At 51.5% G+C, this 25,340-nt stretch overlaps 1 protein-coding gene and 1 long non-coding RNA gene across 8 annotated transcripts in view; one reads left to right on the top strand and one right to left on the bottom strand.

The window, feature by feature from the left end:
- MTMR4 (myotubularin related protein 4) overlaps nucleotides 1-25,340 on the top strand; it is a 49,556-nt gene that overhangs the window by 14,541 nt on the left and 9,675 nt on the right. For 3 of the 7 annotated variants that reach the window (XM_086859406.1, XM_086859407.1, XM_086859409.1), the window contains 7 exons: nucleotides 3,376-3,439; nucleotides 11,463-11,552; nucleotides 13,993-14,109; nucleotides 14,750-14,832; nucleotides 14,993-15,159; nucleotides 16,326-16,422; nucleotides 21,563-21,676. In XM_086859406.1, the coding sequence (XP_086715532.1) occupies nucleotides 3,437-3,439; nucleotides 11,463-11,552; nucleotides 13,993-14,109; nucleotides 14,750-14,832; nucleotides 14,993-15,159; nucleotides 16,326-16,422; nucleotides 21,563-21,676 (671 nt within the window). In that variant the 5' untranslated portion in view covers nucleotides 3,376-3,436. The other 4 variants (XM_086859404.1, XM_086859403.1, XM_086859405.1 and 1 more) reach the window with 4 other exon arrangements.
- On the bottom strand, nucleotides 18,041-24,595 carry LOC147649583 (uncharacterized). The gene is made up of 4 exons (XR_015278493.1): nucleotides 21,353-24,595; nucleotides 21,102-21,239; nucleotides 18,921-18,981; nucleotides 18,041-18,221 (listed from the first exon to the last, which is right to left on the bottom strand). It is a non-coding gene; the product is annotated as an uncharacterized LOC147649583 (long non-coding RNA).

The following is a 25,340-nucleotide window of genomic DNA, read 5'->3' as shown; positions in this document are numbered from 1 at the left end:
GTGGGGATTGCTGCAGTTCCCAGTTCCTGGCTCATCCTGGCTTGGACTGCAGCTAAGAGGGGACCTGGATGTTGCAGTCCAGAGCTGCAGTTTGGAAAAGGAGCAGTCCTTTCCAGGTGTGTGTGACAGTCTGGCCAGCACTGAGGCTGAGCATTGTGGAGGATGCGGGCAGAGCTTAGTCCTGGCCAGGTTCTTCCAGCAGCCTCTTCCACCATCTGCAGGGAACGGGGACAGAGGTTTCCAGACACTGCTCCAGTCCCTGCCCCTCTGTTCCTCACCAGAAGGGGCAAAGATCCCTGGAGGCAGCAGTGTGGTTGCATAAGGAAGTGTCACATGAGCAGGAGGCTACAGGAGAACAAATGAGGGGTTTTACAAGTGTTCTCAACTCTGACATGGTGTTATTATCTGAGGGTTTGTCTCCCAGACTCAGAGTTCCAGAGGAGGTTACAGGCTATAAAAATACTCAAGAGAAGTGAGTTCTTTTCTCTACTTCCCCCAGCCCAGGTGTGTCAGGTGGCATCACCTCACCAGCCCCACCAGCAGCACCGGTAGTGTCCTGTGCCTCCCTCCAGGGAGTGATGGGGAGGGCAGGCAGCTGCTGGCCCCATGCTCTGCCTGTGACTGCCCAGCAGCAGAACAGCCTGAGGCTCTGGGCTTTGGGGTGACTTGGGGGTGAAAAAACTCAACATCAGCTATCAGTGTGCACTGGCAATGGCAGCCAGAAACCAGGGACAGGACAAAGAGGAATGGGTTCAGTCTGAGAGAGGAAATTTAGGTTAGATATATTGGGAAGGAATTAGTCTCTGGGAGGGTGGGCAGGCCCTGGGCCCCTGGAAGTGTCCAAGGCCAGGTTGGATAGGGCTTGGAGCATGGTCTTGCCCATGGCAGGGGCTACAATAAGATGAGTTTTGAGGTCCCTTTCAACCCAAAGCATTCCATGATCCAGTGATTCCATCTGTGTTTGAAAGGCCATTGTTCTCTTTTACCTTCTTTCCAGTGCCATCCTTTTTGTCTTGGCTTTCTCTGTCCCTGGTCCCCTCTTCATTTAATTCTGGAGCATCAGCCTCCACCTTGGCATAGCAGGTGGCCACCCCCAGCTTCTGACCTGAAATGAACTGAGAAACTGCACTGGTCATTAGCAGTGATTGGATACATTGGTACAAAACACACTGCAGGAACAGTACTCCTGTTGTTCAGTGTTGTCAATAACTCGGGTATCTTCAGATTTAGTGAAAAAAGCATATTTAACATTTTTCTTCCCTTTCTTACCCACAAACTAATTGTGCTTCTCATGTCACTTTTAAGTCACCGGTCGGTCGTGACTGCTGGTGCCACCTGCTGGAGGCTCTTTCCTCTGTGAAACCTGATACGAGATCATTTGCTAAACAGTGGGGAAAAGGCTTTTGTAGTTCAAAAGAGCAAGACTGATCTGGGTTTGAAGGGTGATAATGCAGTATCTGGCTTTTTTTTTCACAGGAAATTTGATTCCCAGTGTGGGTGGGTTTTTTCATACTTTCCTGGAACTTGGTGATCTGCTTTTAAATGTAAGATAATATTACAGAACGATTTGGGTTGGAAGAGACCTTACAGACCATTTCATTCTACCCCCTGCCATGGCAGGGACACCTTTCACTATCCCAGGTTGTGCCAAGCCCTGTCCACCGTGGCCTTGGACACCTCAGGGATCCAGGGGCAGCCCCAGCTGCTCTGGGCACTCTGAGCCAGGGCTTCCCCACTCCCCCAAGGAACAATTCCTTCCCAATATCCCATCTATCCCTGCCCTCTGGCAATGGGAAGCCATTCCTCCTTGTTCTGTCCCTCCATCCCTTGTCCAAAGTCCCTCTCCAGGTCTCTTGAAGCCCCTTTAGGCACTGGAAGGGTCTCTGAGCTCTCCCTGGAGCCCCTTTAGGCACTGGAAGGGTCTCTGAGCTCTCCCTGAAGCCTTCTGTTCTCCAGGTGAGCACCCCCAGCTCTCCAGCCTGGCTCCAGCACAGAGGGTCTCCAGCCCTCAGAGCAGCTCCATGACCCCATAAAGATAAGAAGTAAATGTAGAGATAAATTGCACAAGTCTGGAGTCCTTTCTGACCTCCCATTCCTTTCTCCTGTCCTTTCCTGTCAAGTGCATGGCAGGATGTGAGAGATGACTTGAAAGGCCAAGGATGAGGATTCCAACATGATTCAGTGTTGCACGGCAGGAGCGTTGTGGGAGCAGCTGCCTCACTGTGGGAATCACATCTCAGCAATGACTCCTCAGTGCTGGCATTCAGCTTGGCCTTCTGATGTGTGGGTGTCAAACCTGACTTAATTCTGGGCTGGGAAGGAAATCTCTGAGCAAAGGAAAGCCTTGGGCAGGTATTCAGAGTTCTTCTGTAGCCAACACAATTCCTGAGTGGCGGAAGGAGGGGGATTCCCAGCTGGGGTGTGTTGTGTGAGATGTTTAGATAATCTCCAGTTGTGCATTTGTTGGCATTTGTATTTCACCTGAGGAGGAGAAAGGTTAAAATTATTGGCTGCTGAGGCAGGTGAGTGGTACCAGGACAGGAGTGCCCAGGGCTCAGCCCATCCCTGCGCCCAGTGTTTAACTGTGGGTAATTCCATCCCCTCTGTGGGGCTGGAAGGGCAAAGCAGAGGCAAAATGTGGGCAGACCAGAGAGATATTGGTGATCAACTGATCTTTTATTTGAGACACGTGAAAACTTTGAGGAAGGGTCTCTTCCTCCATGGAGTTCCCAGAATCACCCGTGGGAGCATCTGGTCCTGTTGGGAAAGATCGTCTTGGAGCAGGACCTTGTTCAAGTCTGGCTGCCTGACTTTTCCCTCAGATGCCTCCTGTAACATCCCTCAAATGGAGCGAAGCTGGCAGAAGGAGATGCTGGTTTTTCCTGGTACTTGGAGTGTTTGCATCCTGCCTCACCTTCCAGGCAGGACCCAACTGGATTTAGAGGTGTTTTCCTCTACAGTGATCTCCAAACACTCAGGTTCCCTGTGAAAGATCTTCCCCAGGTCCTTGAACCACAATGACCAAATCTGTCTTCCTTCAGCTCCCTCCTGTGTTCCCCTGAAGTGTGGGTTTTGTTTGTGTGGCTTGTGGGGCACAGGCTGCTGTGTGCTTATGTGACAAGTCCTGTGCTGTGTTAGCAAGTGACCAGAGGAATTTGGTGTCTCCCCCTGATGCTGAATCTGGTTTCCAGCAGCTCTTGGAAAGGGCACAAAACAGAGGTTGGCAGGGATAGGTGCAGACTGGGCACTGGCCTCGGGGGTCTTGATTTTTTTCCCCTCTATGTTCACACTGGAGTACATTCCTGTAAATTAAACTTCTTAACTAAATTTGTATAAGTTAAACTTCTGCTCTGGGTTGTTTCTTCTTTGCTGCAGGTGAGACTTGTGGAGGAACAAGAAGAGGCTGAGCTGTGATTGAACCAGGAGGTGTCTGAGGATGGTGAGTCCATGTCCTATTTCCTCTCTGTCCTGTCCAGTGATGGACATTGAGGGGCTGGAGCATGTCCAGGGCAGGGAACGGAGCTGGGAAGGGGCTGGAGCCCAGGAGGGGCTGAGGGAGCTGGGAAGGGGCTCAGCCTGGAGCAAAGGAGGCTCAGGGGGCCCTTGTGGCTCTGCACAAGTCCCTGGCAGGAGGGGACAGCAGGGGGGGTCAGGCTGTGCTGCCAGGGAACAGGGACAGGAGGAGAGGGAACGGCCTCAGGCTGGGCCAGGAGAGGCTCAGGGGGGATTTTGGGGAAATTTCTCCATGGAAAGGGCTGTCCAGCCCTGGCACAGCTGCCCAGGGCAGTGTTGGTGTCCCTGTGCCTGGAGGGGTTTAACAGCTCTGTGGATGTGGCACTTGGGGACATGGGGCAGGGGTGGTCTTGGCAGTGCTTTGGGGATGGTTTGACTCCATGGTCTTAGAGAGCTTTTCCAACCCTAATGATTCCATGATTCTGGTCTGTCTCTTTCCTCTATGGGTGGTCTTGTTCTTTGTGTGTCCAGATCTTGTACTGCTGCTAAATGCAGGAGAAGAAATACAAGAATGAACAAGAAGAATGGAACAGTATTGTGTATTATATACCATAATAGAGAGGATTTATCACTGTCATCAAGATGCTGTTAATAGGATACATTTACCCCTAAACCTCTTATTGGAATATATTGTGAAAAAAAGTGAATAAGACTGGAACCCCCTTCTGTCTCCCTGAACTACTGACATAGTCATCCAGTTTTTGTGGCTTACTGATTTATTTTTTCTTTAAAACTTTTCTCATTGTGTTCTTCTGTCGCCTCTCAATGAAGGATTTCACACCATGTTAATAACAGCTCTGGTGCCACCAAAGGAGCAGAAATTTCACAAGAATTAGTCACAGAAAAATGTGGTAGCAAAGAAGCTGAACCACATCCAAAGCAACCAGATTGCTGATAAACTCAGATAAAGGGCCTCTAATGCCTCCAGCAAGAAATAACCCAAAATATAAGGGATCTGCTGGGAGGAAAAAAGCTGGAGACTGGGAATGTTGAAAGATCTGCTGAGAGTGTCCTGAGTGGGGTAGTTTGAAGGGGGTGATTTGCATGTGGGCTGTGGGTGGGCAGAGCCTGAACTTGCTGCAGTGACATGGATCAGCACCAGCTTTGTGTTGTTGTGGGGGAAGGGGTGCTGAGGAGAGCTGCAGAGACAAAGGGCTGGAAATTCAGATTGAGAACATGAAAATTTTGGCTAAACATGTTAGAAAAAAATAAAACATAAAAATCTGGCAGAGTGCTCGAGGAAATGATGATGTCTACTGAGGGATTGACCCCGATGTGTTTTGTTAACTGCTGGAATAGGAAGGGAAATGTGCTCTCTGCATGAGTGGAGCTCTCAGCTCTAGTAGTTACACACAGCATTTTGCTAGGCAATGTAGGTATCTGCGAGGCACAAAGAGAGTATATTTTAACTTTTAGAACAAGATAAATGATGCGAGTCTCTCTCTTCCCCATCTCACCTGGAAAAAAATATCTAGATAACCAGCTCCTAGCTTGGTCTTCACTGAAAATAAATATTCAGACCTGGAAGGATCTAAAGTAGAGTATCCTGATGGCCCCTCTGCTGCTGGAGCCCCTGGCTGTCAGACAGAGCTTCCCTGGCTCCTGCTGGCTTGCTTCTCATGTCCTGGAATTCCCTTCCCAGGGCAGTCACCTCCTCCTGCCAATTTTTGTGTCGGTTTTCTCCAGCTGGAGGCGGATCAGGGCAGTCTGTGCAGTGTCAGTGCTAGCAGGGACACGGCTGCGCATGCAGATTTCTGCCAGCCCTTGCCTTCCCTCCCCTCCATCTGTGGGGTGATGCCCTGTGCTGGGGTGAGGAAAAGCCCACCCTAATCTACAGAAGGGATGGGTGTGGTGCCTTCTGCCTAAGGAGAGAGTAATTTTATTTGTGATGCTGAAAAGAAATAGAGGCTAAAGCTATGCCAGGGTTGGGAAGGGTGTACATGTCTGTGGAAGGCTGAGTCAGGTTGTGCTGGCAGCTCCCTGCAGTGAATGGGACTGGTTTTTCTCTTAGAATCATGGAATGGTTTGGGTTTGAAGGGACCTGGCCAGGTGGGAATTACCTGCTCCCCGGCCCACACTTTCCCAAACTTGCAGAAAGCTGGACCAGCCACTGGCAAAATTATTCATTTCAGGATGCTGACTGGCTCCAGACCACGAGAGAGATTTCAGCATCCTGACACCTGTCCCGTGCTCCCCGTGCAGATTCCTTGGGCAAGTGGGACCAGATGTTCCCTGTGAACCCTGTGCTGCAGGATGGGCCCTTGAGTGCAGGTCCTATCTTTGCCAAGCACTGGGTCATCTCCAAGCCTCCAAATCCCTTTTGGGACCTTCAGGAGAAGGCTGCAAGTTGTTTACCTGCAGTGTGGATCCAGGGATGCCTGGAGGGGCGAGAGGGGCAGCACAGGAACAGTGGGCAGTTCTAGTGGGAAGGGAAAAGGGGCGAGTCACTGCCAGCTGCCCTTAAGAACACGCTGCCCACGTTCTATTCAGCTCTTCTTCCTCAGAATTGAGAAATACTTGGAATGGTGGTTGGGAGATGATGAGGGAGGTTTCTCTCTCTGCCTACATGAGCACGCACACGGAGAACACTCAGAGGAGCCCAGTTCTGTGGAATAACCTTCTCTTCCTCAGTGGTTTGTGACAGTGGAACAGAGCCCAGCTGGGGAGGCATCAGAGGTGGCATTTAGGAAATCCCCCTGGCTAAGCCAGCTAAGGAGTCTGGAGTACTCTGCAGTCCTGTGCTGGGCTGCCCAGCACCACTCCTGCCTTTGCCTGGGTCACTGGAGGGAAAGGAGGGCAAGTATTTTGGGAACTCTTAAAGGAAGTGAAAGCAGAATCAAATCAAGTTCCTCTTGAAAGTCTGTGAAGCCACTGAACTTCAGAGCAAGGTTTCTGCTCCGCACCAGGCTCAGTGCTTGGGCAGAAGTTTCTAAGTCATGTGTGAATCTTTTTCTGATACTAAAAGTGCAAAAATACTTCAGTGAAAACAGAAGTTCTATTTGTGGATGTTCAGTCAGCTTAGGTTGGAAATTCAGAGTACTGATCTGACAAGCAGCCCTTTAACTCTGCACAGCTGCAGCTTAGGGGGTTTACAAAGGTCTTTCTGCAAACAATCCCTGTGCCAGGCCCTGAACTGAGCCTTGGCCATAAAAATTTCACTGTGGGTTGGAGCAAACCTCTTACCTACCTTGACTGTGTTTTTGTGTGTTAATAAACTCTGGTCTTGTGCTGTGTGCACTTAAGAGCAAAGTGTGCTCACACGCCACCCAAGAGACTCCCAGACTTCAGCTGTTCCCCAGACGTGCTGTGTTGCATTTCCCCGATACATGTCAGAAAAATAATAAATATTGGCTTTGCAATGTTTATAGCCACACTTTCTCTCCAGTATAAAAGGTTCCTTCAGCTGCTCTGGTTCCTCAGCATTCTCCCCAGTGACCCAGGCAAAGGTCACCTGCAGGGAGCATGGCACCTCTCCTATCACTTACATTTGGCCAAGACAAATCCGTAACCTCATCCTTAACCCTCTGTCCTTATGTGTAACCCTCTGTTTGTGTCCATAACTCTCTGTACTTGTATTTTGGTTTGTGGGTGCCAACTGCTTCAGGTACCCCAAGAATGAGTAATGCCTGCTATCCACCCACTGTGCTCCGTGTAAATGGTAGTGGGGCAGAGCAGGGATGAAATGGGATTTCATGGCTTATCTCCAGGTGTGGCTATGCGTTCTTCTTTTATCCTAAGTAGTAAAGCTGGTGTAACCATGAGTCTGTGGGATTGTTTTGTTAGGAAGGGAGCTCATGGAACTGAATTTTGCTCTGCAAGTGACAGTGGGCAGCATGTCTGGGTGTCACAAAGCTGTCCCTTTAGCTGAGGCAGCTCTGAATAGTCTAACCCTGAACAATTTTGCAGAGAAATGCTGAAGTCTTTTATGTGACTCAAGAAAAACCCTTTGAGATCCCATTGGTATTGCTGGGGAGAGCTGTCTGTGGTGTCTTTGGGGCAAACAGATCTAAGAGGAGCTCAATGGCTACAGGCTGTGCTCTGTTTGGATTTGTGTTCTGGGAGCAAAAAGCTGGTGTGATTTGAGCCATTGAGATTTGAGTCATTGGGGACTGATGGTCAGGTTTTAATTTTGCATCTTAACAAAGAGATTGTCCCTCTGGTTCAGTGATGGGGCCATGTCCTGGTTTAGCAGCAGCTGATGCTAGAAATGGAGATGGGCTTGCCCAGGCTCCTGTGGTTCCTGGGACAGGCTGTGACCTTTTATCCTCATCTCCCTGTCCAGGCACAGAGGGCTGCAGGGGGGTAGCAGGCTCAGGGGTGCGGTGGCAGGTCCTGGCTGAGCTGGGAGCAGAGCCAGGGCTGGGGGCTCGGCACTGGGGTGGAGGGCTGGGGGCAGAGGGGTCGGTGCTGCTGTGGGGTCAGTGCTGTGGGGTCGGTGCTGCTGTGGGGTCGGTGTTGGTGTGGGGTCAGTGCCGCTGTGGGGTCGGTGCTGTGGGGTCAGTGCTGTGGGGTCGGTGCCGCTGTGGGGTCGGTGCTGTGGGGTCAGTGCTGCTGTGGGGTCGGTGTTGGTGTGGGGTCGGTGCTGTGGGGTCGGTGCTGTGGGGTCGGTGCTGTGGGGTCGGTGCTGCTGTGGGGTCAGTGCTGTGGGGTCGGTGCCGCTGTGGGGTCGGTGCTGTGGGGTCAGTGCCGCTGTGGGGTCGGTGCTGTGGGGTCGGTGCCGCTGTGGGGTCGGTGCTGTGGGGTCGGTGCCGCTGTGGGGTCGGTGCTGCTGTGGGGTCGGTGCTGTGGGGTCAGTGCCGCTGTGGGGTCGGTGCTGTGGGGTCGGTGCTGCTGTGGGGTCGGTGTTGGTGTGGGGTCAGTGCTGTGGGGTCGGTGCTGTGGGGTCGGTGCTGCTGTGGGGTCGGTGCCGCTGTGGGGTCAGTGCCGCTGTGGGGTCGGTGCTGTGGGGTCGGTGCCGCTGTGGGGTCGGTGCTGTGGGGTCGGTGCCGCTGTGGGGTCAGTGCTGCTGTGGGGTCGGTGCCGCTGTGGGGTCAGTGCTGCTGTGGGGTCGGTGCTGTGGGGTCGGTGCTGCTGTGGGGTCGGTGCCGCTGTGGGGTCGGTGCTGTGGGGTCGGTGCTGTGGGGTCGGTGCTGTGGGGTCGGTGCTGCTGTGGGGTCGGTGCTGTGGGGTCGGTGGGGTCGGCGGGCTCGTGGCAGAAGGTTCCGTGCCGGGGTGCAGGGATGGGTGAAGGGCTCGGTGCCAGGGTGGGGGCCCGGGGCAGAGGGCGCGGTGCCGGGGCCCGGAGCCGCCTCCCCGCTATTGTTCAGTACAGTCCCTGCGGCAGGAGGCAGGTGTCGGCAGGAGCAGCCGAGGGAATGCCGCTCCCAGCCGAGGAGCCCGTGCCCGCGGCCCCGCCATCCCGCCACCCGCTCCATTTTCTGTCTCGCCCGTGGCGGAGACGCTCAGATGGCAGAGCCGGGCTCGGCGGCCCTGGGAGGGAGGTGGAGTCTGCCCGTCCTCCGCCCGCCCTCCCTCCATTGTCAGCGGCGGCGGCAGCGGCACCTGCTCGGGCCGCCGGCGGCCGGGATGCTCCTGCCCTTCCCGGCGGAGCGGGGACGCTGCCGCAGTGCCGGGGCCGCAGCTCGCAGCCGGAGGGAGGAGATGCTGCTTGTGCCTGCCCGGCCCTGCTGCCGCCTCGGGAAATGAACATGAGTCTGCCAGGCCGCGTCTCCTGCTCCATGCTCAACTGCTTTGTAAGTGCTGCTTTTTATACCCCTTCTCTCCTCCATGGAAGCAGAGCCGAAAGCCAGCTGTGCTCTCCATCTCGCATGCTGGTGGAGGCATCCTGTGGATCTGCGTGGGGAGAACGGGGATCCCCCTCTCCCAGCTCCCGCATGCTGCCGGAGGACACCGTGGCCGTCCCTGCTACCCTGGCCGGGCCCAAGGGCACAGCAGCGTGGCTGAGCCCCGGCAGGCCCCGGTCACTGTGCTGGGCCCCACAGGCTCTGTGCCCTGCCTGGAGCTGGGCAATCATCCTGTGAGAGCAGCCGAGCCCCGGAGAGCCCCGCGCCCCCTCCCTGGCTGCCCCCTGAGAGGGGGCCTGTGCTCCGTGCCTTTTATACCTCCAGGAGAGGGGGTTTGCTGCTCTGACCCTTCCTGCAGACCCACCCTCATCCCCCAGGCCACTCCTGGCCATAGGGGCTCTGAGGGCTTCAGGAGGCTTGTGAAGAGAGCAGGGTGCTGACCCCCACCCTGCCGGTACCCGGGGTTGGGCTGTGGCAGGAGGGGATGCTCAGCCTCTGCCCGCCCTGTGCTGCAGGTGAGGAGGGACTCAAGGACACCCAGGCGGGTGGAGAGCTCAGGCTGCCCTGTTCCAGTTCCTGCTGCTCTCTGGGATTTCTCTGCAAGCTGCACAGTGATAATGGCAGAGGATCTCTGCTTCCTGGCTGCCACACCGACACACGGGCACACACCTTCCCTTTGTGCTCTCCTGGGCTGGAGTGAGCCCCCCCCATGGTCCCCAGTGAGCATCAGCTGCTGCTGGAGCCGGTGTGTGCCCTGTGTCCCTCATGGTGACAGGGGCAGTGCCTTTGCCTCCAGCTGGGGCTGCCTCTGAGTTTTATGAAGGCTCTAACAGCATGTTACATGTGTGCAGGTTCCTTGGATGTGGGGTGGGAAGGGTCTGGCTGCCCCTGCCTAGGGACCAGGGAGCACCTCAGGCCAGGCTGTTCCTGCAGGTGCTAAGCCTCTGTCAGTAACACAAGAGGATTCAGCATCATTTTAAATACTCCTGAGCCAGAAGGATTGGGATCTCCTTTCTTCAGGCTGAAATTGGGATTCTGGCTTGGGTGACATATCCAGAAATATGTCATTTAAAATATTACTCAGTGCTTACAGAACACAGTGTTTCCTGGTAAATGCTAGAGCCTAGAGGGTAAGCAGCCTTCTGAAGAAAACATTCCCACACCAAATATATGTGGAATTAGCACCATCCTGGACTCCCAGTGGTGAGCATCTGCAGCTGAATGTCAGAACTGGCACTTCTTTGGGCAGCAAGTCAGTGATGTGACAGGGCCTGGGTGAGGGCTGGTGAAAATTTGCACCAAGAGTTCACGCCAGAGCTCAAGGAGCGTTGGGACAATGCGCTGAGACACTTGGTGGGATTTGGGGTGTCCTGTGCAGGGCCTGGAGTGGGACCTGATGATCCTTATGCCTTCCAGCTCAGGATACTATGATTGTATGAGTGAGTGAAGATTCTCATGTTCCGAACTGAGACATAACACTCCACTTGTCAAGAATGGCATGTGCAGGTTCCGTGTGATCTCTCAGACCATCCTGAGGCCTCTGTGGGTTTTCTGGAGTGTCCATCTTAGCAGGCTGGACATGTCCAGCTGCCTTGGGCTCGGTGCTGGCACCAGTCGGTAGTTCCTGTTGTGAGCTATGTGCGCTGGGATGCAGTTGTTGTAGGGTTGTAGGTTGTTCACAATTGTATCTTCTCCTCCAGAAGATTCAGGCTTTTCCCAGATTCTTTTGGTGTGAAAGTGAAAATGAAAACTCCCAAAACAAAGCAGTGTTTTAAGATCAGGAAGAGTAGGCTGACACTGGACTGTAGATGGAAACCCTCTGTGTCATGGTGTGTTTGCTGTGGTGTCATGGAGCAGGTAGTGGGAACAGCTGATGTGACAAGTTACTGTCACATCAGTCCTCTGTGGCCAAGGTGTGTCTGCTTGGCTTTCCAAACTCCGTTCAGCTGGAAGAGGCAGGACTTGGAGGCTTCAACATTCCACTCTGCTGTGGGCACTCTGCAACAGCCAGAGGAACTGCTGGGATACGAAGGCAGAACAGGCATTTCCATGCACAGGTATCCCCAAGTTCCTGGGGTGCCAAGAGTATCCAGCAGCTTCAGATTTTGTCTTTCACAGCATGTGCTGGCTGAGGCTGACTGACTGTGTGCTCTGTTTGCAATGCAGGGTGAGGAAGGCCCTCCCAGTTTGGAGTACATCCAGGCCAAGGACTTGTTCCCCCCGAAGGAGCTCATAAAGGAGGAGGAGTCACTGCAGGTAAGGAAGTAAAAACACCGGAACAGCTCTGGGATGTGGCAGGCTGGACTCTGCAGAGCAGCTCTCCAGCCCAGTACATCCTGGAGGCCGTGGGCAGGCTGGTGCTGGGGGCACATTCGGGGCAGCAGGTCCCTGTGCACGTTCCCAACCCCTGGAGCTGCTGCAGGGCACGGCCAGCCCTGGGTGGGAATGTGCTGCTGCCTGCCCAGCCCTGCAGCCTGAATCCAGGGAGATTCCTGGGACAGGGGGAACGTGGGGGCCGTGCTCTGTGCAGCCACAGCGTGCAGCTGCACTCTTGCTCTCCCCTCTAACACCTTGCTCCTGGCGTTTTCCTGCTGCACAGCGGCTGGAAGAAGGAACCTCCATATGGAGCCAGCCTCCTGCTGCAGAAAACCCTGGGAAGGGCCCCAAGTGCTGTTGCTGCTGTGCAGCGAGGGCAGCATTCCCTCCTGAGAATCAGTGCTTCCTTTAACAGCATCCAGTGCTCATTGTCCTCCTCCTGGGGCTGGAGCCAGGCTCACCTTGTTCTTGCTGCTGCAGTGTTGGAGTTTGTTCTGAGACTGTCACTGCCTTGGCAAACAGTGCTGGGGAAAGCAAGGACCGAGAGCTGTTGGCTTGAAGGAGCAGCCACAGGCTGGAGAGTTGTGCAGGGTCAGGGCTGTGGCTTTGGGGGCTGAAGCTGCTGAGGCAGCTCTGAACTGAGACTTCTGGAGAAGAGCAGACACTGCCTTAGTTTGCTGCGTGGAGAAGTAAAGTTCAACCCTCCCAAGGGTAATTTGCCTTCAGTAAATTGTTAATTTATTGTAAAACAGAGTGTTCAAGGCCATCTTGGATGGGGCTTGGAACCTGGCCTGGTGGAAGGTATCTCTGTCCATGGCAGGGTGTGGAACTGGATGAGCTTGGGTTGGGATGTCACTCCCAGCCCAAACCATTCCAGGATCCTGGGACTCTAGAAGGATCAGTTGATAACAGGCTGTATTGGGGCACCTGCTGGTTTATTCCAGGATTCCTCTCCGTTGGTTCTTGCAGCCTTATCCTTGCTGTTCTGTCTCCCTTCTGTTGCTGTGTGAAAGAGCCACGTAAGCAGGAGAGACATATGCCAGATAAAAACAGCTCTGGCAAGCGTGCAGAAATCAACTGCAGAAATAAAGAGAGGATATTCTCTTAGGCAAATAATTAATATTTTTCAAGAGTGTTCGGACAGATGCCAGGCTAAGGTGGTTATTTTTGTTCAAAGAAAGAAGAAGTTCTTAGTACAGTTGTCACTTGAAGTCTGAAATCCAGGAAATTCAGGTTTTTACACTCAAGCCATAGAAACAACTTTGAAATAAAGAGAAGGTGGTCTGACTTGTACTAATTACAGTGTAATGAATTGTGTAATCAGCTGCCCTGTCTGGCAGGTTTCAGCTCTGGCTGAAATGATAAATTGTCATGACATTTTTTGCATAATTGGTTACCGACATCACCTGGTGTAGGTTGCATTCAGGGAACAGGAGGAGCCTGATCAGCTAAGGACAAAGGGGCCTGGTGAATTTTAGGCTGTTCTGCCTTTTTTTTTTTTTTAATATAAGAAAAGTCAAACTTGACTGTCTGCAAGGATCCCCTGTTTTAAAAATAACTGTGACATGTCCAGACTGATGGGGAAAAACAGACACTTGATTATGGAAATATTTTTTAAAAATTGAATACAGGTAACTTTAATGAAGCTTTCTTGCAGTTTAATCAGGACAAGCTACCTCAGTCATATAAATAACTATACACAGAGAATCCCTGAGAGCCTTCTTAGCAGGAACTGGGTACATTTTTGGTTCATTTGCTTACCTGGATGGTACTGCTGAGTCTCATGGGCTGCTGAGAGCCCTCCATGTTTAAATGGCACAGCAGGATCACAGAGGTGACACTGCCCTGGGCCAGAGGCTTCTGATCAGTCTCAGAATCCCAGAATCACTGAAGTTGGAAAAGACCAATAAGTCCACTGATGATCCCCACATTGTCACCGAGCCCAGAGCACTGAGTGCCACATCCAGTTGTTCCTTGGACACCTCCAGGGATGGTGACACCACCACCTCCCTGGGCAGCCCCTTCCAGTGCTTCCCCATGGTACTGGGCTCTTTCAGGAGCTGTGCAGGGCACTCCCCTCTTGTCTCTGAGCTGTGCTGCAGTCATGTCCCTCCCATGCCTCTTGTGCCAGGGCTGGCTTCCCCTCTCCAAAGAGCAGGGACCATCAGTGCCCCTGTCCCCAGGCCAGCCCTCGCTGCCATGGCACACAGGTGATCCCTGGGGAGAGTTCTGTGAGCGGGGCTGGGCAGTGGTGCCGCTGCTGTCCGTGCTGCTCTCGGGTTTTCTGTGCTAGGAATGGTTCCTTGGGGATGCACTGGGAATGGGAATTCCAGTGCACATAGTGCCTGTGTGAGCTGACGTGGTGCTGTCTCCCTTCCAGGTGCCATTCACTGTGTTGCAGGGTGAGGGGGTGGAGTACCTGGGCCATGCCAATGACGCTGTGATCGCCATCTCCAACTACCGCCTGCATATCAAATTCAAGGACTCTGTGATCAACGTGAGTCTGGCTCTACCTGCACCACCCCCTCTTGCAGGGTTTCAAACCAAGGAGGGGTGGGGATACCCTGTTCCTGGGGGCTCTGGCACAGGAAGGTGCCTCTTGGAGGATGCTAGGCTTGGGAGTGCAGTTGCTATTTTACTGCTGTATTTAAGTGTGAGGATGGGATTTTCCTTTGGATAGTAATCAGGTCTTGCCTTTGCTATTTTCTTTAAATTCAAACAATAACTTCGGTGGTTTTAAAGTGTTGAGTTCTCTTGTAGGCCAGTTTTAATGAGACTTCTCACCAACACAGGCAGTAGGAGCTTGAGGATTTCTCTCACTGCCTTGACTTGCTGTCTCTTACTGCAGCTGCTGTTTAGCTCAGTTACCTGTGCTTGGCTGGATGTGATTGAGTAAGAACCTGGCCCCAAGTGGGATATTACTGAGGGAGAGAACAGAAATCAGAATGATAATCATGGAAGAGCTCTGTGCTGACTCATGTAGCTCCATAACCCTGGGAGTGGGATTGTAGTTCACAGAAGCAGCTCGTGACTGGTGGAGCTGTGCTGGAGCGTGAGGAGCCTGCAGGCACGGCTGCTGGGGCTGCTCTGGCCTGTGGTGTGCCTTGTCATGCCCTACATCTGTCCCTCCCTCACAGGTGCCTTTGAGAATGATGGAAAGTGTGGAGTGTCGGGATATGTTCCAGCTTCACATCATCTGCAAGGACTCCAAAGTGATCAGGTATCTGGTTTATTGCTGTGCTGCAGCTGCTGCAGCCTGGGGCCAGCTCTGGTGCTGCCGTTGGAATTGAGCTGTCCATAGTCAGGGTTCTAAGGCTTGGAGCTGTGTTCCTTTTCCTGGCTCAGTCCCTGCTGAGGGTGATTTGCCTTTGGGTTTGCAGGTGCCATTTCTCCACCTTCAAGCAGTGCCAGGAGTGGCTGAAGAGGCTGACTCGAGCCATTGCCCGCCCTGCCAAGCCCGAGGACCTCTTTGCATTTGCCTACCACGCCTGGTGCTTGGGGGTGTGTGTGGATGAGGAGGATCAACACGCACATCTCTGCCGGCCAGGTGAGCTCCTGGCCAGCAGCACTGCACTGCACTTGAGCTCTTGTTCATAAACTCTGTCTGCTTTCAGGTTCTGCTTGCTGGGTCATGCCGTGTCTGGCCTACAGATCCGGCTGATGGCCAGATGCTGCTGGATAAGAAGCAAACACAACAAAAAACTTTCTGACCCAGCAACACAGAAGCAGCTTTTCCCTTTCTCCATGTGAGAAAACATCCCATAATTAAGTTCTCACATCACAGTGGTAGAGACCTCAGGCAATCCTGTCCTGGAGTGGTAAACAGCATCAGTTTTGAGGCAGCCTAATTAATATGAGCCCATCTGAATCTCTTCTCCAGCACCCAAAAACGCTGTGACATTTCCAGGATCGGGTCTGTAGAGAGCTCTGGCTCATCCTCACACAGGCACAAATCAAGTCTTTGAGTCCATGAAGAGAAAACCAGAGCTGTGCTGGTGCCCTCGTGTGGACTGGGAGTTTCCTTTCCCTGGAAACACAAAGTTCTCTTGCAGTTGCTTTGTCTTATTAATGACGAAGCTGTTTAAGAATGGAATTAAAATGAGTGAAAAACCTGGCTTTAGGCTGAAAAATGAGCTGATCCTAGAGGAGAGCAGCAGTAGCCTAAATGGAATGTCCAAAGACAGGCTAGATGAAAGGATGGGGTTCAATAGTACAGGTATTCCAAGAGAAGCTGACAGGGGAAAGGTAAGCTCTGTGTCCTTACCATGCCCCAAACCCCAGCAATCAGAGATATTTGCTGTGTTTCCTTTAGAGAAAGTGTTCAGCATAAATAAACTCGCCTGTGCAAGTTGTTGCTGCAGGATGTGGCTGAGGTGAAGAGCTTTGCAGTATTTATTTACTAACAAGATTTGATACTGGAGCAACAAAGGCATCCAGAATTTGTGAGGCAAGGCTAAAACAAGAGAGAGGAAACCCTGAGTCAGTGTCTGAGAGCAGTCTGGAGGAAGGAACTGCCTGGGGTGGGTGCTGAGTGCTCCTTGCCATAGGGTTCCTGACATTCACTGGGGTGGAATGGGATGAGCTTCAGATCCCTTCTGACCCAAAGCCTTCTGTGGTTTTGTGACTCTCCAGCCCATGGCAGTTGGTGTGGAGTTCTAAACACATTCAGATTTCCTCTGTGCTGTCAGTAACCCCCTGTGCTCCTCTCCTCAGGGGACCACGTGAGGTTCCGGTTCGAGATGGAGCTGGTGAGGATGAGCTTCGACCTGCAGAACGCCTGGCGCGTCTCTGACATCAACAACAACTACAAGTGAGTGTTCCATCACCACGCTCTCCCCACTCTCCTCTCGCCTTACTTTTCCATTGGTAATCCCTGTGCAGAGCAGGGCTGAGTCAGACTCCAGCCAGTCCCCCTTCCTGGCCTTTACAGCCCCCAGGCAGAGTAGAGTATGAGCCAGATCCCTCTTCTTTCTGCCTTTCACACCATGGAATTGGAGAGGGAATGCAGCCCAAACATCAGAGTTAGCAGGAACTGTGAATGCTGACTCAGTTAGTTTACAATTGGTGGCTCTAATTCCTGTGGAAGACATTTGGGAGTCTGGAGGTCCAAGGCCTGGGAGGTTCACAATGTGCAAGGGAAAAGAGCATACCCTGGGAACATGGTGGTGTGCTGGGCACATCCCCAGCACTGTGGGGTTAAATTTCAGGTGAGTCAGTGTTGGAGGTGGTCTGTGTGGGCATTGGGGTGGAGATCTCTGCGAGGTTTTCCCACTCTCACAGCCGAAGAGACGTTTTGTTACCAGTCAGTGTTTCCAGCCTGCCTTCTATTCCTGCTGGAGCACAGGACTCTTGGAGAAGGACAGCTGCACTGTTTGCAGCAGGTGCCATTAAGCCAATGGGATTCCAGACTTTCATGGACATACTCATTTGTGTGTTCCCCATAATCCTGTTCTTGAAACCACTGGTATCCCTCAGCCTTTCCTCTCTGTCCCAGCCAGTCCAGGCATCCCCATCACCTATGGATTGAACAGTTCAGGTCACTGGTTTCCTGTGGAGACCATGAGAAACCTCAGATACGCTGGACTGGGGAAATCCCAGTTTTGGAGCTTGCTGCCTGAAGAATCCAGGCCACAAGCACTAAATTTGGGGGTGATTTCTGTTTTACCACTGCTCTACTCACCATGTTGTTGCTTTGGGACTGTTCACATGACTTTGCTGGCATTTACACAGCTTCTCCAAGGATGCCAAATAAAAGTTGTCCTGAACTGCTCAGTTTTGGAGTGCACAGCCTGTAGTTCCATGCCCTAGGCAGAGTGTATGTCAAGCCTTCTTCCTTGCTGAATCCCTCTTTTTTTCAGGAAGTTCAACTTCCATTGACCACCTGTGCTTTGCTTCCTGGTCAGTAATCCACAGCCATCAGCCACCTTCTCTGAAGACAGGTGTTTCATTTCCAGTCAAACCAGGGAAGAAAGAACCTAAAACTGACCTCAACAAGCTGGGTGTGGGCCTGGCTTTGCTTCTCTCCACATGCCGAGTTCCTCCCTGGGGATCCTTTCAGGTCCCAGCTTCCTGCAGACATCCCGGGATCTCGGGTGGTGTAATTGCCTTGTGCAACTCAAACCAGTTCTCTCTTGCTGCTCGGGGAGTGTGGCTTTAAATCCTGCCTTGGCTTTTGATCATAACCACCTGCCTCTATTCACAGGGATCAGGTTACTTTTTAACTGTTTATAGTTCTTTTATCTTTTATTTCCCCGCTTTGGCAAAACAGTGTTGTTAAAGACAGGATACTCCAAGGTAATGGCTTTGTTCCTAGTCTTTTAAGTCTGTTCCGAGATGTCCTTATCTGGGAACTATTCTCTCCTTCCTGGAGACAGCCATCGTAAAATGAGAGCAATACAAGCTTATAATAACCACTCCTTCAGTCTTGATAAAAGTGTACAGTGATAATAAAATTATTACACAGTCTCTCCCTGGCTCTCACATCTTCAGGGATCTTACAGCCAGGGAAATGGGGTCACTCCAGCACTGCCCATCTGCTCCACACAGGCTCTCCGAGGCAGTTGTTTCACATCAGCCTCAGTACTGGTGTGTTTGGTACACATGTAGTTCCTTCAAAACCAGGAAAAAAACAACAAAGCACTTTTCCTCCAGTGTTGATGCTCATTTTTCAGGTTTTATCTTTTTACTGTTATGGTTTTATTTAACTTTGAGTTTATAGGAAAAAGTTGCCAGGAGTTCTGTTACTGCTTTAGCCAGATGGTGTTTCCTACCGGTTTCTGAGACAGCTCTTAATACAAATTTTGTCTTTTTTACACTTCTCTATAAATTTTAATGCTATCCATACCATTGGAAAGTGATAATTACTGTCCCTGCTTGGATTTGCCACAGGAACATGAGGACAATAAGTCTGTGAGTTCTGTTAGTGGTACACGTGTTTGCCTTCTGCGAGGCAAGAGCCTGGACAAGGCTCTCAGGAACAGGATGGGTTTGTTGGGGTGTCCTGTGCGGGGCCAAGAGCTGGGCTCACTCCTTGTGGGTCCCTTCCAAATCAGGGTATTCCACAATTCCTCATTATTGTCTCTGTGGTAAGAAGGTTCTCCATCAATCCTTGTTCACAGGTGCTGGTTCCTGTGTCTGTGTTGTTCCAGCCACCCTCTTCTGCCATCAAACCTCACAGTTCAAGGCTGTTCCCCTTGGTCTAGCTCAGCCTGGTCCCAGGGCTTTCCAGGACACCCCACTGCAGGTGGCTCCCTTTAGGACTCCCATTGTGGTGAAAAATGATGGTTGAGGTTCCAAACTATTTCTTACCTTCCCAAGACCGGCTGTTTCCTAAGAGGAGCATCCTTCAGCTCTGTTTTTAACAGCACACCTGTTAAAAAACACAGGCACACAGAAGATCTCAAAAAAAAACCCATCTGAAAATCCAAACTGCCCTATCTGCTCGTTCACTGATGTTTCAGGTAGTTCTCACACATGAGGGGTGACCTCCCTCCCAACAGCCATGTTTACTCAAAACCCAAGTGCGCTGATCTTATCCTTTTTGTTGTTGTTGCTGTTGTAGGAGCCTTGTCCCCTCTAAAAACATGATTGAATCTACTGAGTGATGAATGCTGTAACAAAGGGATTTTTCAGTTTTTCTGCTTTGGAGCAGCTTAGGTTCAAAGGAAGAGTCAGAGACTTGTGTATAAGTTTTCTGGTAGCACCAAGAAACACTTGGGTGTGTCTGAAAATGTCACTTTGGTTCAGACATTTGCCTGTTCTGTGTGGAAGCAGCACAAGTCTCCCATGGGAATTTCTGCCCTTGCAGACATTCTGCTTCTTTTCCAGCCTCTGTGGAAGTCCTTCCTGTCCCTCACACCCTGCAGGGGCTGGTAGTGCTGCCTCAGTGCTGTGCTGTTTCTCCTTAGTGTGGGGATTTGATCCATGCACGTTCTGCTGGACGCTGGTCACTCTGAGCATCACACTTTCACCCCCACCTTCCCCTGGAAGCTGCCCACACTTTGTTCACAAGCTCAGCCTATTTTGGCCTTCCTACAAAGCTTGTACTCTGAAATTCAGGGTGCCACAGATACTCTTCCTTGTTTCAATTTATAAGATACTGTTAAGCCAACAGAGTTACTTATCCTGGGTTTCCACTTCTCTACTGTATTTCTCTGGAATTCTAGCCTAGGAAGACATGTCTCTTTCTCCTGACCTTACTGCCTGTTTCTATGCACCCTGCTTGAATTTGGCTTCACTTCTTAAAGATGTCCTGTTTCCTACCTGAATTTTATTGATTTCTGTCTTACTGTTTTCCTAAGGCTACACAGTTTTAGTGACTTAACTCTTGGAAGATAAAATCCTGAGCCTCTCCTGGACAACCTCTCCCCAGTCTGTACTTTTAAGACATCGCCCATGTTTCATCTGAGGTGCCAGGGATCTGTTTGCACTTCAGTGAAGCCTATTCATGTATAGAGTCAGCTGTTCCAGAAGTTCCTCCAGACCTGAACAGGTGCTAACCCTCTCCCATATTCCTGCATCCTCAGTCACGCTTCACTGCTTCTCTAATTTCCTGACCACCTTTACTTATGGAATCTGAGGCATTTCAGAGATGTCCAAGTCCAGACATCCTACCACAGACAACCTGGTATTCACCTTCTTAACTGACAGCTTTAATTTTGCTTCCTGAATTCCTCATCCTCACACAGTTGTTTTTATCCCTTAGCCACCCTTGCTGTCTGCCTGGGGCTCTCAGAGGAGCTGTCTAGACACTGCAGTGCCATTTTCCAACGTGGCAGGCAGTTCTTCACCAGCACCATCAACTGATTCTTGACTGTGCCTGTTGCCATCAGCTGGAACAGCCTGGGCTCAGGGGCACCAGCCCACCCTCTGGAGCTTACTGGGTGGATTCTTTCACCCCCCTCATTTTGCTCCCCATCTGCCCTGAAACATTCCTGCTAAATGATGTGGGATAGCCTTGAGCCAGGGCTGCTCTTTGATGTTCCCTGCCATGTACCCACCTGTGCCTGCCTGGGCTGCAGGGCTTCAGCTGGTCCAGCTCCCAGGCACTGCTGTGTCTGAGCCTGCCCTGGCCTGTGCTGGGAGCAGGGGAGGAGCTGCAGAAGCCAGAAAGCCCCCTCTGCACTCCTGGAATTTTGTGTGTGCTACAATCCCGAAATGGTTTGGGCTGGAAGGGACCTTAAAGCCCATTCCATTCCACCCCTGCCATGAGCTGGGACACCTTCCACTCTCCCAGGGTGATCTAAACCCTGTCCAGCCTGGCCTTGGACACTTCCAGGGATCCAGGGGCAGCCACAACTGCTCTCACCACCCTCCTAGGAAACAATTCCTTCCCAATATCCCATCTAACCCTGCCCTCTGGCAGTGCTCTCTGCTTTCAGAGTTCTCTCACTGCTGGTACATGTTCAGATATCTATAAGAATTTAATTTCTGGCACCCCACCAAACAAGATATTATTTAGATCTTACTCCTGTCACTTTATTTGCATACCTGCAGTCCCCACTGCTAAATTCCTGGGCAGATTTGTGTCTTCCTCACTGAACAACGTGTCGAGTTGAGCAGTGGTGTCGTGTTCTGCCGGGCAGAAAATGATAGACCATTCTTTACCAGAAGCTCTGTGTGTACCTGCTACAAGAAAACAAAAACTCCATGTAAGTTACTGACTGTTCCCCTAAACCCTTGTGAATTCTTAAATCCAGAGGTTGTTTCAAAGGCATCCAGGGAAGTACTAGGATACTTACTATGAGGCCAGAGGTGAGCCCTGAGGTAAAAAGAGGTTTTCTTCATTCCTGACAGCATGTTTTGGCTCTCTTGTGGAGGCTGCACTGAGACAGATATGAGGAGGAAGAGACAGTGTCCTGCATGTTGAGTTTGGGGAAGTGTGAGCTGCTCTGGGGCAGATTTTTGATTGCTCAGTCCTCATCTTGCCTTTCATGCTTTCTCTTCTTCAGGCTTTGTTCCAGTTATCCCCAGAAGCTGCTGGTCCCTGTCTGGATCACCGACAAGGAGCTGGAGAATGTGGCTTCATTCAGGTCATGGAAGAGGATCCCTGTGGTGGTGTACAGGTAAATGCAAATTCCCTCCCCCAAACCCATGACAGCTGCCGTGTCCTCATGGTCCTGCAGGGGCTCTGGAATGGGATGGCAGGAGAGCTGTTTATCCTTTTGTCCTGCTCTCAGGGCTCCTTCTCCCAGCACTGTCTGCAGCAGGGTGTTTTCCAGAACAGAGGAGCAGTGTTCCAGAGCTGTCCTTTGCTGCTTTGTTAGATTTGAAGGTGTGGGTGGTTTTCCTCCTACAGGAGATGTTGCAAGATGAGGTCAGATTAAAGTTCTCTGAGAGTTTCAAAATCTTTCCACACATTGGCCCTTGTCTGGCTGCTACTTTGAAAAGTAGCAAAAGAAATGTGAGCCAGAAGGAGCCTGCTGGGTGTCCTGTGCTCAGCAGGGTGTGCAGGCCACGACACACCTGGGAATACCCAAATCTGCAGCTTCCCATGAGGGGCAGTGGAGGGGCAGCTCTGAGCTCTGCTCTTCCATGACTAGAGACAGGACCCAAGGGAGTGGCTGGAGCTGGGTCAGGGAGGGTCAGGCTGGATTTTGGGAAAGGTTCTTCCCCCAGAGGTGCTGGCACTGCCCAGGCTCCCCAGGGAATGGTCCCAGAGGCTGCCAGAGCTGCAGGAGAGTTTGGACATGCAGGGATTGTTGGGGGGTCTGTGCAGGGCCAGGGGTTGGACTGATGATCCTCGTGGTTCCCTTCCAATTTAGGATAATCTGTAATTCTATGAACTGTTCCCTGACCAGCCTTCCATAAATAATCTAGAAGGGGATGCAGGAGGCCAGGCAGCCAATGGAGCAGAGCTCTGCAGGGAAGGGGCTGGTTCCTCATTAAATGTGTTTCCCAGGAGACTGATGTGTTTGAAACCAGCGGGAGGCTGATGGAAAAGGGCACCCAGGCAGTTGTGCTGTTGTAAAATGTAAATTATGGTTTGTAGCCTTAGGATCTGTGTTAGCAGTTACCAAATCCAAATATAAAAAACCTTAAAATACCAGAGCTGTACTGGAAATTACAAAAGTCAGAAAGCAAACCCAGTGAATTTACAGGCACCTTAATTCTGCATCTTCATGGCTTGCTCTCGGATGTGGCAAAACACTGTGTGTTCTTTCTAGAGCTCAGTTCTGCAGCAGAGTGGGAAGGAGTACAGCTTATCGGATGGAGCCTTTCCCTCCTTGTAGCCAGCTCAGCTAAGAAGTTAATTGTATTTGTGATTCCTTTTGCTAAAAATGGCCTGGTGCTGGAGCCTGTCCCACTGTGCCTCCCCACCCGAGGGCAAAGCCATGTCTTTTTCCTACTCCAGCAATTATTTTGTTCCTTGCTTTATATCTCTGTAATGGTACCCAGTAATTTATGAGCTGAGTGCAACCCTTCTGCAGCTTGGGATCAGATTAGAAGACGCTGACAAGTGATGTTACAAGATGGGGCAAGTGCTTGATTTTCACGCATGTTTTTTAGTCTTTGCCCTCAAGACTGAAGTCTTTGGGGCAGGACAGTCCTTGAGGGTCATGGCTGCTTTTGCAGTGCCTTGTGCTGTGAGGAAATGAAAAGCCTGACACCCAGCTCCTCCTCACTCAGACTTGAGGAGAGAATGGATGGGTGCCTGCATCCCAAGGGACTCTGATAGTCCTCAGAGCTTTTGGATAATGCTGATCTCATTGGGTCACAGTCAGAGCTGTAAGAAATGATACCAAAGGTACCCCGTTATCAGATTTCTTTAAAAAAGTATAATTTAGCTATAAGCAAAGCAGAAATTCAGGTCTCCATCTCAGTCCTCAGTGGAGATGCACAGGAGAGATGCTGGAGCCTCCAGGTACAATCCACTTCTAAAACAAGGCAAAGGATGCAATCAATTATTTAGCTGAGTAGAGAGGCAGACGGGGATGGCGTGGCAGTTCTGTGTCTGTCTGCTCAGCCACCTTGAGGAGACCTTGGGCCTGTGGCAGCAGGAGTGCTCCTCCTGCATCCCCTGCCAGGGGACAGTGGGCACTGCTCCATCCCACGGCTGAGCTTTGCTCTCAGGCTCTCACATCCTGCCACGGTGAGACAGGAGTTTATCCCGAAGATCTGGGAAGCTCTTATACACACACATCTCTGCTGGGAACCTTCAGGCTCAGCTCACTAAACCCTCTCCAAGCGCTTTCTTGTGCATTTTAAGCCAAGCTCCTTGACTTGTCCAGGAAACAACAAAGAGGGGACTTCAGAGATCACTGAGCCATGGAATGGTTTGGGTTGGAAGGGACCTTGAGAATTGTCTGCTTCCAACCCCCTGCTGCCTTCCACTAAACCAGGCATTAATCCATTGGGGAGGGTTGCTGGGGGTTAAATGCCATGTGCTGACAGTATCAGATGTGCTCTGGCCTTGTGCTCAGAATGAACCTGTGAGGAAAAACTCAACTGATGAACTACAGAGGCACTTCATATTGCAGCTTTGGATCATGACAGGATCTTGAGTCATTAAACTGAGGATCCATAAAGAATAATTTGCTCCACGTAAGTTAAAACACTCTGGCACTTTCTGCCATTCCAGTTTCAAGAAAGGAATTTTTTCCTTTGAGGAAAACATCCCTAAAACTCCCAGGTTAGAAAAGGCCTTAAATGGTTCCTGTGCTCATGCTGGGGAGATGTGCAGGGAAGGCAGAGTCAGGCTCTGGTGGTCTCCTGCCCTGGGAAGCTCCTTGCCAGCTCAGGTGTGGTGTTGGTTTCTCTGCTGGCACCTGCTGTACTTTCTGCTTGCTGGTGGCTTCACACTCATTGGTGCTGCCACATTTCCTCATTTACTGGCAGGTCACCGTGTCCCTTGAAGGTCCTAGCAGTTGTTCAGCACTCACAGGTTTGTGTTACCAAGAGTTTTGTGAGTTCAGTGCGACCCTGGCGGCACCAGCAGCTTTGCCCATAGCAGCTGCCGTGCTCTGCGCCCTGTCCTGCCCCCCAGGCTGCCTGCTGGGAGCAGCCCCTGGCACAGCCCCTGCCTTTCCCTAAAGCGTGCTCAGGCGCTGTCTGGGGAAGTTGCTTGGCACAGGCCAGGAGCTGTGGGTGGCTCACAAACAGGCTTGGATGATCACTGGCTGGTGCTTCAGTCCACTCTTGGGCTCTGTTTCATTTACTACCATAAACAAAGCCTTTGCTGCTCTCTGTTACCCATCCTTGAGTGACCCTGAAGGCAGGAATAGAACTCTTGGGAGTGACTGCTCTGCAAGTCACCTTGCAGAACAGAGCAGCACTTAAAGTAAAGGGTCCCCATGGTGTTTTGACTTGGCCAAACATGAACATTATTTCTTTGGAAGGCTTCAGTTTGAAGTCTTCGTTGTTGTTATCTGTGAGATATCATTAAGGAAGCTACATAACTGCCAGAGGACAGGGATAGATGGGATATTGGGCAGGAATTGTTCCTGGCAGGGTGGGCAAGGCCCTAGCACAGGTGCCCAGAGCAGCTGGGGCTGCCCCTGGATCCCTGGCAGTGCTTCTCTTGAGTACTGAGCTGAGGCTTTTGAGATCTCCCCAGTGACTTCAAAGCCTTTGGGATTTGCTGATCTGCACCAAACTGCTCCGTGTCACAGCCAGGGTTATGCTTTCATCATCTGTAAATACTCTTCATTTATCAATACTGAATTTCACACTCTCTGGGTCATTCTTTATCACCTCACAGTCCCTTTCCAGGCCAGTTGGGAATGACTT

Source organism: Cyanistes caeruleus, chromosome 21, assembly GCF_971803275.1.
Source record: "Cyanistes caeruleus chromosome 21, bCyaCae1.hap1.1, whole genome shotgun sequence".
NCBI classification, from domain to species: Eukaryota; Metazoa; Chordata; class Aves; order Passeriformes; family Paridae; genus Cyanistes; species Cyanistes caeruleus.
This window is presented reverse-complemented; position numbering and strand designations above follow the sequence as displayed.